General features: G+C 49.5%; 1 protein-coding gene across 2 annotated transcripts in view; it reads left to right on the forward strand.

The window, feature by feature from the left end:
• The first annotated feature begins 9,991 nt into the window (after nucleotides 1–9,991).
• slc12a2 (solute carrier family 12 member 2) overlaps nucleotides 9,992–17,091 on the forward strand; it is a 63,673-nt gene continuing 56,573 nt past the window's right edge. For both annotated transcript variants that reach the window (XM_080477454.1, XM_080477455.1), the window contains exon 1: nucleotides 9,992–10,792. In XM_080477454.1, the coding sequence (XP_080333580.1) occupies nucleotides 10,235–10,792 (558 nt within the window). In that variant the 5' untranslated portion in view covers nucleotides 9,992–10,234. The remainder of the gene's footprint in view (nucleotides 10,793–17,091) is intronic.

Consider the following 17,091-nt stretch of genomic DNA (forward strand, 5'->3'; position numbering starts at 1 on the left):
CAGAACCAGAGTACGAGGAGGAGAAACCTGCAGAACCAGAGTCAGAGGTGGAGAAACCTGCAGGACCAGAGTACGAGGAGGAGAAACCTGCAGAACCAGAGTCCGAGGAGGAGACTTCCTGCTGTTCTATTATTTGAAGTCTGAAACGTGATTCATGGTTCTATTGAACCAGTTTACAGAATATTACCAGAAACATGAAGCAGAAAGAAGCAGCAGGTGAACTTTTCCCTCCAGACCTTCAGCTCCTCCTGCTTCCCACCGTGGAGCAGGAACCTCATCCACCGTCCTTTCAACATGCCAGGTTATTGGACTGGAGCTGCTGCAGCCTCCTCCACCCACCAGCCTCCACCCACCAGCCTGCTCCATCAACAAGTGATGACACAAGGTGACTTGTGTGTGTCAGTATTGCTCCACCGCCCGAGGGTCTGACCTTCACTCTGCTGGCAGGAAACTCGACACCCGACGGAGGAACAGCGAGCAGCTCCACCCGAATGGAATCTGAGCTCCTCAAAATATTTCTTCTGCCGCTTGTTTTCCCATGTCAGTGGGGGGGGGGGGACTAGAACAGCCTCGGTACAGTCTGACCCCCCCCACAACACACACACACACACACACACACACACAGACGCACACACACACACACTTGCGCACGCACACACACACGCACGCACACACACACACACACACACACACACGCACGCACGCACACACACACACACACACACACACACACACACACACACACATACACACACACACACACACACACACACACACACACACACGCACGCACACACACACACGCACACACACACACACACACACACACACACACACACACACACACACACACACACACACACACACACACACACACGCACGCACACACACACACGCACACACACACACACACACACACACACACACACACACACACACACACACACACACACACACACACACACACACACACACAGATGATAGAATGTGATGGTTCATATAAACACCAGGATTGAAGGACGACAGACTGAAGAACAAGGAGTTTCATGAAGGCGTCGTCTAGTCCGTCAGAACTGGTTCCATCCAGTCCATTGGTACCGGTTCCATCCAGACAGTCCTCCGAGGCTCAGGTTTTGTTTTTCTATCTGGAGCGGGCGCTTTCATTGTTTATTCTCCTGGCGTTTCCTGTAGCAGCTTCTTCTTCTTCTTCTTCTTCTTCTTCTGCCGCTGCCGCAGCAGGAATCCTCTCCTGGGCTTGTTTTTGTCTGGAACTGAGAACTTCTGCGGTCTGACTCACGTCACGTTCTCCTCACTTCCTGTGGGGCCAGGAGACCAGTCCAGAACCACCAGGACCAGACCAGTCCTGAGCCACGAGGCTTCCGCTGCTTCTAGCCAGTCTCAATGTCACACACACACACACACACACACACACACACACACACACACACACACACACACACACACACACACACACACACACAGTAAATATATTTAATATATATAAGATCTCAGAGCGAATCGCTGCTGGTGTAGAAACCATTTGACCAAACAGGAAGTGGAGAACATGCTAACTTCCTTAGCCCAATGCTACATGACGTATTACCTGAACAATATGTGGCGACTAACGAGAGGATGATAATGCTGATGATAATGCTGTGGTTCTGACCATCAATAACTCATGGTCTCAGCAGGAAGTCCAGAATAATTACACCTGACTGAGTCCTCTTGCAGGAGGTGAAGGTCTGACCTAACTCCAGTAACGTGACCTCCACCCTCCTGCTGATAGAGCCACCAGCTTCTCACCAGAGAAAAGAAGTTGGTCAGTAAACAAACAAACCTTTTAAACAAGTGTTGACAGTAAACGATTCTTCTCCACCCTGAGTCACGACGAACTGGAGGTTCGTCACTGAGAGAAACCGAATCTCCCGAAATGACATTGTTTTTCAGTGAAACTCATTAAGGGTGGAGGAAGAACAGAGAGGGTGGAGGGACAACAGACGGTGGCGGGGGAACGGAGAGGGTGGAGGGAGAACAGAGAGGGTGGAGGAAAAACAGAGGCTGGAGTAAGAACAGAGTGGGTAGACTGAGAACCGAGAGGGTGGAGGGAGAACAGAGAGGGTGGAGGGAGAACCGAGAGGGTGGAGGGACAACAGACGGTGGAGGGGGAACAGAGAGGGTGGAGGGAGAACCAAGAGGGTGGAGGGAGAACAGAGAGGGTGGAGGGAGAACCGAGAGGGTGGAGGGACAACAGACGGTGGAGGGGGAACAGAGAGGGTGGAGGGAGAACCGAGAGGGTGGAGGGACAACAGACGGTGGAGGGGGAACAGAGAGGGTGGAGGGAGAACCAAGAGGGTGGAGGGACAACAGACGGTGGAGGGGGAACAGAGAGGGTGGACGGAGAACCAAGAGGGTGGAGGGAGAACAGAGAGGGTGGAGGAACAACAGAGAGGGTGGAGGGAGAACAGAGAGGGTGGAGGAACAACAGAGAGGGTGGAGGGAGAACAGAGAGGGTGGAGGAACAACAGAGAGGGTGGAGGAACAACAGAGAGGGTGGAGGGAGAACAGAGAGGGTGGAGGGGGAACAGAGAGACCTTCTGTCACAGTCTCCTTCCACCAAAGGTCACAACAGAGTCTCAGGAGCTCCTTCCTGCTGTGGCATCAGACTCTAGAACTCCTCCTGGAATTACTGTTAATCTCACTCTGATGCTACACCATCACTGCTACACCATCACCACTACACCATCACTGCTACATCATCACCACTACACCATCACTGCTACATCATCACCACTATACCATCACCACTACACCATCACTGCTACATCATCACCACTACACCATCACTGCTACATCATCACCACTATACCATCACTACTACACCATCACTGCTACATCATCACCACTATACCATCACTACTACACCATCACTGCGACATCATCACCACTATACCATCACTACTACACCATCACTGCTACACCATCACTGCTACACCATCACCACTACACCATCACTGCAACATCATCACCACTATACCATCACTACTACACCATCACCACTACACCATCACTGCTACATCATCACCACTATACCATCACTGCTACATCATCACCACTACACCATCACTGCTACACCATCACCACTATACCATCACTGCTACATCATCACCACTACACCATCACTGCTACACCATCACCACTATACCATCACTGCTACATCATCACCACTACACCATCACTACTACACCATCACTGCTACACCATCACCACTATACCATCACTACTACACCATCACTGCTACACCATCACCACTATACCATCACTGCTACATCATCACCACTATACCATCACTACTACACCATCACTGCTACACCATCACCACTACACCATCACTGCTACATCATCACTACTACACCAACACTACTACACCATCACTGCTACACCATCACCACTACACCATCACGGCTACATCATCACCACTATACCATCACTACTACACCATCACGGCTACATCATCACCACTATACCATCACTACTACACCATCACTGCTACACCATCACCACTACACCATCACTGCTACATCATCACTACTACACCAACACTACTACACCATCACCACTACATCATCACTGCTACACCATCACCACTACACCATCACTGCAACATCATCACCACTATACCATCACTACTACACCAACACTACTACACCATCACCACTACACAGTAGCATGCGGTAGTGTTTCACTCATGGCCAGCAGTAAAAACTACAACCCACCCACCCCCACCAAAAAAAGTATTGTTGCCTAATGAATGAACGGAGGGATGTTGTGTCGGTTGAACCAGAACCTGACCTGATTTAATCGATTGTATGAGAAACACCACTTTACAACCAAAACAGCACCGAACAGCCGCCAATCTAATCCAAAGTAAACAAAACAAAACAAACAAACGAGCACTCACCCGTCACTGGTAGATGAAATCCATCCTGCAATCCCTTTTAATGAACGGCTCTATGAGGCTGCTAGAACCACTGCTGTTCCAGGTTCTGGAGCTGTACTGAAGAGTCAACATGGCCAACAGAACAGCTTCTGGAGCTGTACTGAAGAGTCAACATGGCCAACAGAACAGCTTCTGAAGCTGTACTGAAGAGTCAAAATGGCCAGCAGAACAGCTTCTGGAGCTGTACTGAAGAGTCAACATGGCCAGGAGAACAGCTTCTGGAGCTGTACTGAAGAGTCAACATGGCCAGGAGAACAGCTTCTGGAGCAGTACTGAAGAGTCACCATGGCCAGGAGAACAGCTTCTGGAGCTGTACTGAAGAGTCAACATGGCCAGCAGAACAGCTTCTGGAGCTGTACTGAAGAGTCAACATGGCCAAGAGAACAGCTTCTGGAGCTGTACTGAAGAGTCAACATGGCCAGGAGAACAGCTTCTGGAGCTGTACTGAAGAGTCACCATGGCCAGGAGAACAGCTTCTGGAGCTGTACTGAATAGTCACCATGGCCAGGAGAACAGCTTCTGGAGCTGTACTGAAGAGTCAACATGGCCAAAAGAACAGCTTCTGGAGCTGTACTGAAGAGTCACCATGGCCAGGAGAACAGCTTCTGGAGCTGTACTGAAGAGTCAACATGGCCAACAGAACAGCTTCTGGAGCTGTACTGAAGAGTCACCATGGCCAGGAGAACAGCTTCTGGAGCTGTATTGAAGAGTCAACATGGCCAACAAAACAGTTTCTGGAGCTGTACTGAAGAGTCAACATGGCCAGGAGAACAGCTTCTGGAGCTGTACTGAAGAGTCAACATGGCCAAGAGAACAGCTTCTGGAGCTGTACTGAAGAGTCAACATGGCCAGGAGAACAGCTTCTGGAGCTGTACTGAAGAGTCACCATGGCCAGGAGAACAGCTTCTGGAGCTGTACTGAAGAGTCACCATGGCCAGGAGAACAGCTTCTGGAGCTGTACTGAAGAGTCACCATGGCCAACAGAACAGCTTCTGGAGCTGTACTGAAGAGTCAACATGGCCAGCAGAACAGCTTCTGGAGCTGTACTGAAGAGTCACCATGGCCAGGAGAACAGCTTCTGGAGCTGTACTGAAGAGTCAACATGGCCAGGAGAACAGCTTCTGGAGCTGTACTGAAGAGTCAACATGGCCAGGAGAACAGTTTCTGGAGCTGTACTGAAGAGTCAACATGGCCAGCAGAACAGCTTCTGGAGCTGTACTAAAGAGTCAACATGGCCAGCAGAACAGCTTCTGGAGCTGTATTGAAGAGTCAACATGGCCAGGAGAACAGCTTCTGGAGCTGTACTGAAGAGTCAACATGGCCAACAGAACAGCTTCTGGAGCTGTACTGAAGAGTCAACATGGCCAGGAGAGCAGCTTCTGGAGCTGTACTGAAGAGTCAACATGGCCAGGAGAACAGCTTCTGGAGCTGTACTGAAGAGTCAACATGGCCAGCAGAACAGCGTGTTGTGCTCCTAGCTAGCTGTCTCCCAGTCGTAGTGTTGCTAGCTTCCCGCTGTAAAATGCTGCTCAAAGCCTTTAGTCGTCCTCGACTCACAATTTCCATTTCTTCTGCAAACGAGCTCCTCTAAAAAGGCTCCAGAAGCAGGTCCGCTATCGTATCAGTCGATCTTGCAGTTAAATTCGCCGCCATCACCTCCAGAATAGCGGATAATAGCAGTGCGTCATCACGCGCCTGCCGATAGGTCAATCAGTCAAGCTCATTTCAATGACGACACCGAGACCAGCACTAGAAACTCCGCTTGCCCTGCGGCGTTCCGTTAATAACACATCACAATCTGATTGGCTGATGATCTTGTCACTCAACATTTTAATCCAATAGCAGCGTCCAGCTTCCATCAGAGGTTAGCAATACCGTTACTGCTGGCTCCAGCAGAGGGAAGCAGCTGTGAGGCGTTTAGGGGACGTAGGAGATTTGAGCTCAAATCACAGACACAGATTTCAGAATCACTTTTTAATTATAAAAAAAAAGAAAGATTATTTTTGGCAGGGCGAGCAGTGCAAGCCTTGCTGCCCCTGACTGCTCACCACTGCCACTACACCATCACCACTACACAGTCACCACGACACCATAACTGCTACACCATCACCGTTACACTGTTGGTGTTACACCATCCGACGATGTCGCTCGTCCTCTCATTGTGAACTGGATTGTTCACCACTAATAATAATAATAGATGTGGGGAGGAGTGGGTTGAGGCCCCTGCATCCTCCCTTTTTGAACCCATAAGAACAAGAAGAGAATTTGTCAGTGAAGTCAGCCAGCCGAACAACCAGGCCACGCCCCTCACCGCAGGCCACGCCCCCTCACAGCAGCCACACGTCCTGAGTTGTTGGTCCGGTAACAACTGCAGGAGCTGACAGCTGTTCGTGATGCGTTCAGGTGCATCATGTAAAAGCCTGCACTCCAACATGTTAACGAGCTGCGGCGCTCGTACAGTAGCGATGTTACAAGCTAAATATGATTAAAATATGACTGATGTTCATTAGCGAGCTGGAACACGCATGCGCAGCACACGGCAGAGCAGCAGTTTCAGCAGAGCAGCTCCTACACCGTTCAGCCAGGGCGGTTGGTGCAGCCCAAACTAATTCTTTCGGCCAGAAGAAGCTGGAAGGAAGAAATAATGTAATTTTGTTGGACAGGACCCGCAGTGCTGAACTTTCATCTTGTTCTTATGGAGGAGGAATTGGCCTTTAGTGTTAACCTGCTGAGGATGTGTTGTGTCAATAGTAATCCTGCTCTGTATGCATATATATATTCAGTTTCACCTCTCTGATTTCCAAGCACGCCTTCAGCTCTGAGTTCAAACGGTGTTAAAAATCCCTTTTAATGCCAAAAGTCTCACCTCGACAATAACTGACTAAACTAAACTAAACTAAACTAAACTAAACCAAACCGAACTGAACTGAACAGAAAAGAACTGAACTAAACCAACTAACTCCTGCAGCCTAGAATCTTCTGGTTCCACGCTGCTCACTGAACTCGTTACCTCCCTGCTGGAACGCAGGACCACTGGACCGGAGAGCAACAGACCCCGAGAGTGTCTGTGGGTCAGCCACTTGATGGCGTCCGAAGACATCCAGAAACTTTCAGAACCTGAACCATGTGAGCTCCAACCACTGAGTTCACTCTGCAGAATCAGTCCACAAAACTACACATCCCCTCATTCATTCATTCATTTCCAATCCTTCCATCTGTGAGTGTATCCAGCCGAATCCTTCAGTCTGAGCAAGGCTGCTGGGGTCTCCTCACCAGAACCACACACGTTCTATTGAGGATGAAATCTGTCAGGAACATCTCACACCTCATGATAAACAGAATTATTCTCTGCTGGGAGGATGACTTCTCAGGTTCTTTCATCTTGTTTCACTTTATAGTCTAAAGGTTTGGTCAGGTGGTTTACAGGTCAGAGTCTAAAGGTTTGGTCCAGGTCATTTACGGGTCAGAGTCTAAAGGTTTGGTCCAGGTTGTTTACGGGTCAGAGTCTAAAGGTTTGGTCCAGGTGGTTTAATGGTCAGAGTCTAAAGGTTTGGTCAGGTGGTTTACAGGTCAGAGTCTAAAGGTTTGGTCCAGGTCGTTTACGGGTCAGAGTCTAAAGGTTTGGTCCAGGTTGTTTACGGGTCAGAGTCTAAAGGTTTGGTCCAGGTTGTTTACGGGTCAGAGTCTAAAGGTTTGGTCCAGGTGGTTTACAGGTCAGAGTCTAAAGGTTTGGTCCAGGTCGTTTACGACTCAGAGTTTAAAGGTTTGGTCCAGGTGGTTTACAGGTCAGAGTCTAAAGGATTGGTCCAGGTCGTTTACGACTCAGAGTTTAAAGGTTTGGTCCAGGTGGTTTACAGGTCAGAGTCTAAAGGTTTGGTCCAGGTCGTTTACGGGTCAGAGTCTAAAAGTTAAAAGCCACAAGACACCAACAAAAGCCACAACACAACAACAAGAGCTTTTAAGAACTGTTGTTGGGTTGCGACTTTTGTTGTTGTGTTGTGGCTCTTGTTGTTGTGTTGCGACTTTTTGTTGTTGTGTTGTGACTCTTTGTTGTTGTGGCTTTTGTTGTTGTTTTGTGGCTTTTGTTGTTGTGTTGTGGCTTTTGTTGTTGTGTTGTGACTCTTTGTTGTTGTGGCTTTTGTTGTTGTTTTGTGGCTTTTGTTGTTGTGTTGTGACTCTTTGTTGTTGTGTTGTGACTCTTTGTTGTTGTGTTGTGGCTTTTGTTGTTGCGTTGTGGCTTTTGTTGTTGCGTTGCGACTCTTTGTTGTTGTGTTGTGGCTTTTGTTGTTGTCTTGCGACTCTTTGTTGTTGTTTTGTGGCTTTTGTTGTCGTGTTGTGACTCTTTGTTTTTGTGTTGTGGCTTTTGTTGTTGTGTTGTGACTCTTTGTTGTTGTGTTGTGGCTTTTGTTGTTGTGTTGTGACTCTTTGTTGTTGTTTTGTGGCTTTTGTTGTTGTGTTGTGACTCTTTGTTTTTGTGTTGTGGCTTTTGTTGTTGTGTTGTGACTCTTTGTTGTTGTGTTGTGACTCTGTTGTTGCGTTGCGACTCTTTGTTGTTGTGTTGTCGCTTTTGTTGTTTTGTGGCTTTTGTTGTTGTGTTGTGACTCTTTGTTGTTGTTTTGTGACTCTTTGTTGTTGTGTTGTGACTCTTTGTTGTTGTTTTGTGGCTTTTGTTGTTGTGTTGTGACTCTTTGTTGTTGTGTTGTGGCTCTTGTTGTTGTGTTGTGGCTCTTGTTGTTGTGTTGTGGCTTTTGTTGTTGTGTTGTGACTCTTTGTTGTTGTTTTGTGGCTTTTGTTGTTGTGTTGTGACTCTTTGTTTTTGTGTTGTGGCTTTTGTTGTTGTGTTGTGACTCTTTGTTGTTGTTTTGTGGCTTTTGTTGTTGTGTTGTGACTCTTTGTTGTTGTGTTGTGACTCTGTTGTTGCGTTGCGACTCTTTGTTGTTGTGTTGTCGCTTTTGTTGTTTTGTGGCTTTTGTTGTTGTGTTGTGACTCTTTGTTGTTGTGTTGTGGCTCTTGTTGTTGTGTTGCGACTCTTTGTTGTTGTGTTGTGACTCTTTGTTGTTGTTTTGTGGCTTTTGTTGTTGTGTTGTGACTCTTTGTTGTTGTGTTGTGACTCTGTTGTTGCGTTGCGACTCTTTGTTGTTGTGTTGTGACTCTTTGTTGTTGTTTTGTGGCTTTTGTTGTTGTGTTGTGACTCTTTGTTGTTGTGTTGTGACTCTTTGTTGTTGTGTTGTGACTCTTTGTTGTTGTGTTGTGACTCTGTTGTTGCGTTGCGACTCTTTGTTGTTGTGTTGTCGCTTTTGTTGTTTTGTGGCTTTTGTTGTGTTGTGACTCTTTGTTGTTGTGTTGTGACTCTTTGTTGTTGTGTTGTGGCTCTTGTTGTTGTGTTGTGGCTTTCGTTGGTGTGTTGTATTGTTGGCCCTTCTGGGCCACCGTAGAAACCTGATTACAGTGATTTAATTTGATTTGATCGGGAACAAAGTGGAGCAATGCAGCCTCCTGAGGCTGATCAATGTGAGGATGGATCAATGTGTGTGTGTGGGGGGGGGGGGGGGGGGGGGGGTGTCCAACTTCCCTAACTATTTCGTGACAGTTAGGCAGTTTTCTAAAGAGGGGTGTCCCCCCCAATCCCCCTAGTTTGGAGGCCCTGGCTGGTACAGTTCCCTCTTCACCCCCCTTACCCCCCCCTCCAGAGGCCCTGGCTAGACCCGGGTTAGGCCCCCCCCCCCCCCACACACACACACACACACACACACGCCGGTGTGGAGACTGGTTTGTACAGTTTCCCCCTCCCCTCTCGCTGGAGTCATATGACGTCAGAGGCACCGATTGAGTTGGGATGTGTTCTCGCGGTGTTTCTGTCTAGCCCCGCGGCTGAACCAGAGGTGATGGGTGAAGGCTCGCGAGACTTGTCGGTGTGATACCCGCCCATCTAATGCAGTCTGCGGACCGAGTATAATAACAGGCGGGCGGCTCCACGAGCATCCTGCTCCGACAAACGTTCACCCGGAGGACACAGCACCGGAGGACACAGCACCGGAGGAGCACAGACTACACCGGGGGAACAGTCTGTACCGGAGGAGCTCAGACGTCAGCTGCAGCCGGGACGTTCCGGGACGTTTTGCCGCGGACTGAAGTTTCCGTCCCGTCGCCTCCGCGCTGCCTGTCCGCTGCGCTTCCCTCCCGGCAGGACTCCAGCCTCGCTCTCAGTCTGAACCACGGGGAGCGTTCAACGCCATCATGTCCGCGCCATCCTCCGCGCCTTCCGCCGCGGCGGAAAGCGACTTTCTGTCCCCGGACGCGGGGCCGAAGCCACCGGGTCCCACGCCCAGCCAGAGCCGCTTCCAGGTGGATCTGGTGGCCGAGGCTGCGGCCGCCGCGGACGCTCGGTCTCCGGGCTCCGACTCCTCCGCCTCTGCCTCAGCCGCCGCCCCGGAGGGAGCGGAGGCCGCCGGGGCCGAGCAAGGTTCCGCCGGGGAGGAGGCTAAAGGCCGGTTCCGGGTGGTGAACTTCGCGGACCCCGGCGGCTCGGGGAGCCCGGCCTCCCCGGAGGCTCCGCCGGCCGAGGGGCTCCAGAACGGGGACACGGTGATGAGCGAGACCAGCCTGCACTCGTCCACCGGCGGCCAGCACCACTACCACTATGACACTCACACCAACACCTACTACCTGCGGACCTTCGGACACAACACCATCGACGCGGTGCCCAACATCGACTTCTACCGGCAGACCGCCGCCCCGCTGGGCGAGAAGCTCATCAGACCGACGCTGTCGGAGCTGCACGACGAGCTGGACAAGGTAGGACCCGGACCCCCACAGTCCTAGATCCCCATTGTCAAACCATAGAGACCCGGACCCCCATAGTACTAGACCCCCAGGGTCCACCATAGAGACCCGGACCCCCACAGTCCTAGATCCCCAAGGTCCACCATAGAGACCCGGACCCCCACAGTCCTAGACCCCCATTGTCAAACCATAGAGACCCGGACCCCCATAGTACTAGACCCCCAGGGTCCACCATAGAGACCCGGACCCCCACAGTCCTAGATCCCCAAGGTCCACCATAGAGACCTGGACCCCCACAGTACTAGACCCCCAGGGTCCACCATAGAGACCTGGATCCCCACAGTCTTAGATCCCCACAGGCAACCATAGAGACCCGGACCCCCACAGTCAACCATAGAGACCTGGACCCCCATAGTACTAGACCCCTGACAGTCCTAGTCCACCATAGAGACCCAGACCCCCACAGTCCTAGATCCCCATTGTCCACCATAGAGACCCCGACTTCCACAGTCCTAGACCCCCATAGTTCCATAGCCCCCCCACAGTCCACCATAGAGACCCAGACCCCCATAGTTCTAGACCCCCAACAGTGCTAGGCCCCCCCCACAATCCACCATAGTGACCCGGACCTCCACAGTCCGTGATCCCCACTGTCAACCATAGAGACCCAGACCCCCATAGTACTAGACCCCTGACAGTCCTAGTCCACCATAGAGATCTGGACCCCCATAGTTCCATAGCCCCCCCACAGTCCACCATAGAGACCCAGACCCCCATAGTACTAGACCCCCAACAGTGCTAGGCCCCCCCCACAATCCACCATAGAGACTCGGACCTCCACAGTTCGAGATCCCCACAGTCGACCATAGAGACCCAGACCCCCATAGTACTAGACCCCTGACAGTCCTAGTCCACCATAGAGATTTGGACCCCCATAGTACTCGATCCCCCACAGTCCACCATAGAGACCTGGACCCCCATAGTACTAGACCCGTCACAGTCCTAGACCCCCAACATTCCTAGACCCTCTCAGTTCACCATAAGCCGCTGTTCCACCTCACAGTACGTGCTGGAGCGGGGCGGAGTGGGGGGGTTACAGTAATGACAAAGGGCACCCAGGTGCAATTCTGTTGCTTGGTCCCACCACAGAAAGTACATTAAAATGTATCCGGGGTTGTAAACGACTCTGAGTCCAGCGAAGAACACGGAAGTGGCCGGCGGCCGTCCAAGTTCTCTGTGACTCAGGTTAAACTTTCTCATTGCAGCGTCCCGCTCCTGTTGAAGCTCCTCCTGGTTACTGAGAGGAGCGTCTGTATCTTGTTAAAAGACGCCATGTTGTGTTGCGTGCCGACGTTTCAATAAACCCAGTTACTAGGGACGTCCTGATCACACTTTTTGCCCCCGATACCGATCCGATCTTTCAGAATTGAGTATCAGCCGATACCGATACTTTCCCGATCCGATACTCACATTACTATTGCGAATATACTCAATAGTGTATTTCTGGATTAACTAAGATGTCTGAAGCTAAAAGTACTATTGACAGAAGCTTTGTTTACCTAGAAATTATTGTAAAACTCACTTATTGAATCAAAATTATTCTCAGAACGACTTAAGAACTTATTTAAACTTTATTCAGTCAGAAGAACAAAAACCCAGTTAGTACACTCTGCAGTCTTGTTTCTCTTATTTATCTTAACTTAAACTACTTCACCTGCATTTTGTGGCAAATAAAACAAAATAAAAAAGAAACCCAGAGAATCAGTTTGACTAACATAGAAAGTATAAAAACTACTACATAAACAGTATTCAGTAAAACCAGTTCCACTTCAAAGTGTCTTTGGCTGCTTGGGTTGGAAATAAGTCCTAAAAAGTACAAATACAATAATAAAAGTGAATAAATAAATCTTAAACATAAATACTCTGAGGCTCCAATGTAACTTCTTTGTGTATTAAATTCCAGTTTACCTTAAAGCAGTATGAGAGGTTTGACCTGAATGTCACTGAACATTTACATTTCAATGTGAAGTATAAACACTTCATTCTACTTCAAAGTGGTAAAACCTGTTTGACTAAAGTACTCTGAACATAGTACTCTCAAAAACTTATTCAGAATACGATCTTTGTCCTCCCTGTCCTTCTCCCTAAGAACCTCCGTCACCCCTCACTATGAACACGGCTCAACACGAGGCTTCAGGACATGTAGTACACATGCCAGGCCTTTAGGGGCGCTGTGACTCACCAAACACAATAAAACACAGAAGAAGACAGACCACATAGAAATATAGAAGTAGACTTCTGCACATAAACACATAACCCACTATATATAGCTCTAGTTTTATAGGTCTATGGCCCCGCTCCGCCTGCTTCTAGCTTCTGCAGCTCCACCCGAGCTTCTAGTCCCTGATTGTTCTGGTTATTAGGTGACGTAGCGGAGCGGTGGGGGGAGGAGGGGGGCCATTACGTCATCTTATTTCCATGGATGATGGTCTTTGCTGAGCGTACTCCACCGCATGTTTACTTTAGATGTCTTATCAGATTAGTTTTGTTAAACAAAGCTCTGGTGCTCCACCTCTCAGGACTGTGGTGAAGCTCTGGTGCTCCACCTCTCAGGACTGTGGTGAAGCTCTGGTGCTCCACCTCTCAGGACTGTGGTGAAGCTCTGGTGCTCCACCTCTCGGGACTGTGGTGAAGCTCTGGTGCTCCACCTCTCGGGACTGTGGTGAAGCTCTGGTGCTCCACCTCTCAGGACTGTGGTGAAGCTCTGGTGCTCCACCTCTCGGGACTGTGGTGAAGCTCTGGTGCTCCACCTCTCAGGACTGCTGGTTGATCCTCTCAGTGGCTTCAGGCTGCTCCCCTTGCTTTACGACAGCTGACGGGAAAGTTTTTTTTCTTTTTTTCAGATCGGCGGGGTGATCGGCTGGATTTGCCGATTCCCGGTCACTCACCAATCACTAATATCGGCCCCGATCCGATATCTACCGATCGGATCGGGACCTGATCTGATCTACCAGTTAACAAATCAACCAGTGAGCACAAAGCGCCGTATGTAAACAACAGGAGGTTTGCAGCCGATGAAATAGGTCAATGTTGTGGGCCAGTCCAGAGTGACGATCCTCACGACCAATCAGCAGACGGCTGCGTTGTCGCTCCTCCTGACTGACCCGTTCCTCGGTGCTCGGTACCAGAACGGAGGGGACGCGGAAAATCGTACCTGGTGGTCGCTGGTTCTTTCCTTCCACAACTTTTCAGTCGGACCACATGGAAATCCGCAACGCCCCATCACAGAAAGAGTGGTGGAACCACGCCTATAGAGACCCGGACCCCAACATTCCTAGAACCCCCCCCCCCCCCCCGCAGAGTCCCCTCAGTGAGAAGGCTTCCAGTGCCACAGTGACTGAGTTTGGTTTGTGAGGTTGAGTGTTACCCCCCCCCCCCAACTCTTTTAGTTAATCAGGTTTTGTAAAAGCATCTTAGATTAAGTGTAAACAGTTTCATGCCCGGTTTGTTGACGTCTCAGCGTTCCAGAAACTCCTGAAGATTCTTGAGGCTTCGTGTCAGAAGATCCCGTTTGTCCACTGGATCTCTGCACATCTGGAGTCTCTCTGGAAAAACCATCAGCCATCACTATGTTTCACTATGTTTCACACTCTCATGGCTTGAAGACTCTTTCTTTGAGAAAGTCTGGATTTGTTTCACCCTGAATCGGTCAAATGTTGATATTCTGGCAGGAGCTGCCGCCACGCCATCTTTGATATCCCAGAATCCCTTGTGGCAGGTTTCCCAAGATGGCGTCAGTCAGGAAACAGAAACAGGTTGATGGATACAGACGCTGGTTCGTCTGTAAACATCTGGACTTTGGTGGGAAGGATTTGGGAAACTTCAGGTTGAAATGAGGAAATGAGAGGCGATGTTCTGGTTCTGGTGTGTTGCTTTATTCTCTGGGCAGAACCTCTCCTGGATGGGAAGGAGAGGTTCAACTTTCTTCTGCTGGAGGAACTTTAATCAGGTTTGTTTTTAGTTTGTGATATAAAAACTTAGAATTTTGTGTTAAGAGGTTGTTTTGGTGTTGCTGACCTCCAACCTGAATTCCATCAATATACAGATGGAGGTGTGATGGGTGGAGGTGTGACGGGGTAGCTTAGTTGTCACGAGACAAAGACAAAGTGTTAAACAACTGTTGGTCAAATTGACTGTGTCCAGGGAAGGTTTGACCTTTGACCCCAGTCTTATTGACCCTGTGATTCCTGAGCTCCGTCCAGCAGGAAGCTGGATGGGACTGATTTACCTCCGTCAGTCTCTCCTCCGTCAGTCTCTTCAGCAGACTGTAGGTCTCAGGATGTTTCCATGTTGAAACAGACTGAAGCTTCTTAAAATGCTTCAAACATGGTTTGATCATGTGATCAGCTTCAGACCTCATCAGGATGACAGTTTTCCATCTTCATCAGCACGAGGAGTCGGGAGACTGAAGCTCTGCGGGTTCCTTGTAAAGCAAAATGGTTCTGGGGGTCTGTTGATGTGACCTTGAGTGATTGTCAAGGTCAGACGTGGATGAGCTTCATTCTGCTGCTCTGCAAGCTGCTGCAGAATTCTGTAAACATCAGGCTAAGAATAGAAGACGTAGTGCAGGATGTGATCTGGAACTGTCTGTTTACCTTTGTTTCTGAGCCAGAGGCTCCAGGATAGTCCCTCCTCTGGTTCAGAAACAGTCCCTCCACTGGTTCAGAAACAGTCCCTCCTCTGGTTCAGAAACAGTCCCTCCTCTGGTTCAGAAACAGTCCCTCCACTGGTTCAGAAACAGTCCCTCCACTGGTTCAGAAACAGTCCCTCCTCTGGTTCAGAAACAGTCCCTCCACTGGTTCAGAAACAGTCCCTCCACTGGTTCAGAAACAGTCCCTCCTCTGGTTCAGAAACAGTCCCTCCTCTGGTTCAGAAACAGTCCCTCCTCTGGTTCAGAAACAATCCCTCCTCTGGTTCAGAAACAGTCCCTCCTCTGGTTCAGAAACAATCCCTCCTCTGGTTCAGAAACAGTCCCTCCTCACTTTGCCTTGTTGGCTCCAGTTTCCATGTAAAACATTTCACTTTATTTAACCTTTTATTGCGAATTTACTTCTATGTTGCTTTTGTTCTTGATGAACACGTGATGGAATAGTGGATCTTCCATTGTGTTGGCAACTAAACGTTCTGGTGAGTGATGGAGTTCTAGTGAGTGATGGAGTTCTAGTGCTTCCTGGCGGCGCCTGGCGGTGCCTGGTGGCGCCTGGTGGCGCCTGGCGGTGCCTGATGGCGCTTGGCGGTGCCTGGCGGTGCCTGGCGGTGCCTGGCGGTGCCTGGCGGCGCCTGGCGGCGCCTGGCGGTGCCTGGTGGTGCCAGGTGGTGCCAGGTGTTGTCAGCTGAGCTGTTGTTCCTGGAAAAACGTTTATTCTGTGAATACACAGGAAGTGACTCGATGTAATGAAAGCCTGAGCAGTAGAACGCCGCCTCAAGCTTCACTCTTCATCTCAGGAGGAAGATGAGTCAGAATGGCTGACCATCCTTCAGCCAGTTTTGAAACTGGAGGAAGGAATGTTCCCATGATCCAAATACCAGGACAGATGAATATGAGCTCTTCAATCACTGACATGAGTCTGTTTCTTCAGAACCCGTCAGCCTGTAACAGTAACTTTTATCGTTAACCTCAGGAGATAAAAGTCTCTTGTTTGTCGAAATCAGAACTTTTTAGGTGTTGAAGCTGGATCCAGAGTCAGGGTCCGAGTTGTCCCTCCTATCTCCTTACCTATGGACTTTACCTCAACCCCTGGAGGACCTCACGGGGTTAAGGAAAGGTGTTAGGAGGCTTCCTAAAGGAGTTAGTAAAGGAGTTAGGAGGCTTCCTAAAGGAGTTCGTGAAATGTGTTAGGAGGCTTCCTAAAGGAGTTAGTAAAGGTGTTAGGAGGCTTCCTAAAGGAGTTAGTAAAGGAGTTAGGAGGCTTCCTAAAGGAGTTAGTGAAAGGTGTTAGGAGGCTTCCTAAAGGAGTTAGTAAAGGAGTTAGGAGGCTTCCTAAAGGAGTTAGTGAAAGGTGTTAGGAGGCTTCCTAAAGGAGTTAGTGAAAGGTGTTAGGAAGCTTCCTAAAGGAGTTAGTGAAAGGTGTTAGGAAGCTTCCTAAAGGAGTTAGTAAAGGAGTTAGGAGGCTTCCTAAAGGAGTTAGTGAAATGTGTTAGGAGGCTTCCTAAAGGAGTTAGTAAAGGTGTTAGGAAGCTTCCTAAAGGAGTTAGTAAAGGAGTTAGTGAAAGGTGTTAGGAGGCTTCCTAAAGGAGTTAGTGAAAGATGT

Source organism: Lipophrys pholis (assembly GCF_963383615.2).
Source record: "Lipophrys pholis genome assembly, chromosome: 12".
Classification (NCBI taxonomy): domain Eukaryota; kingdom Metazoa; phylum Chordata; class Actinopteri; order Blenniiformes; family Blenniidae; genus Lipophrys; species Lipophrys pholis.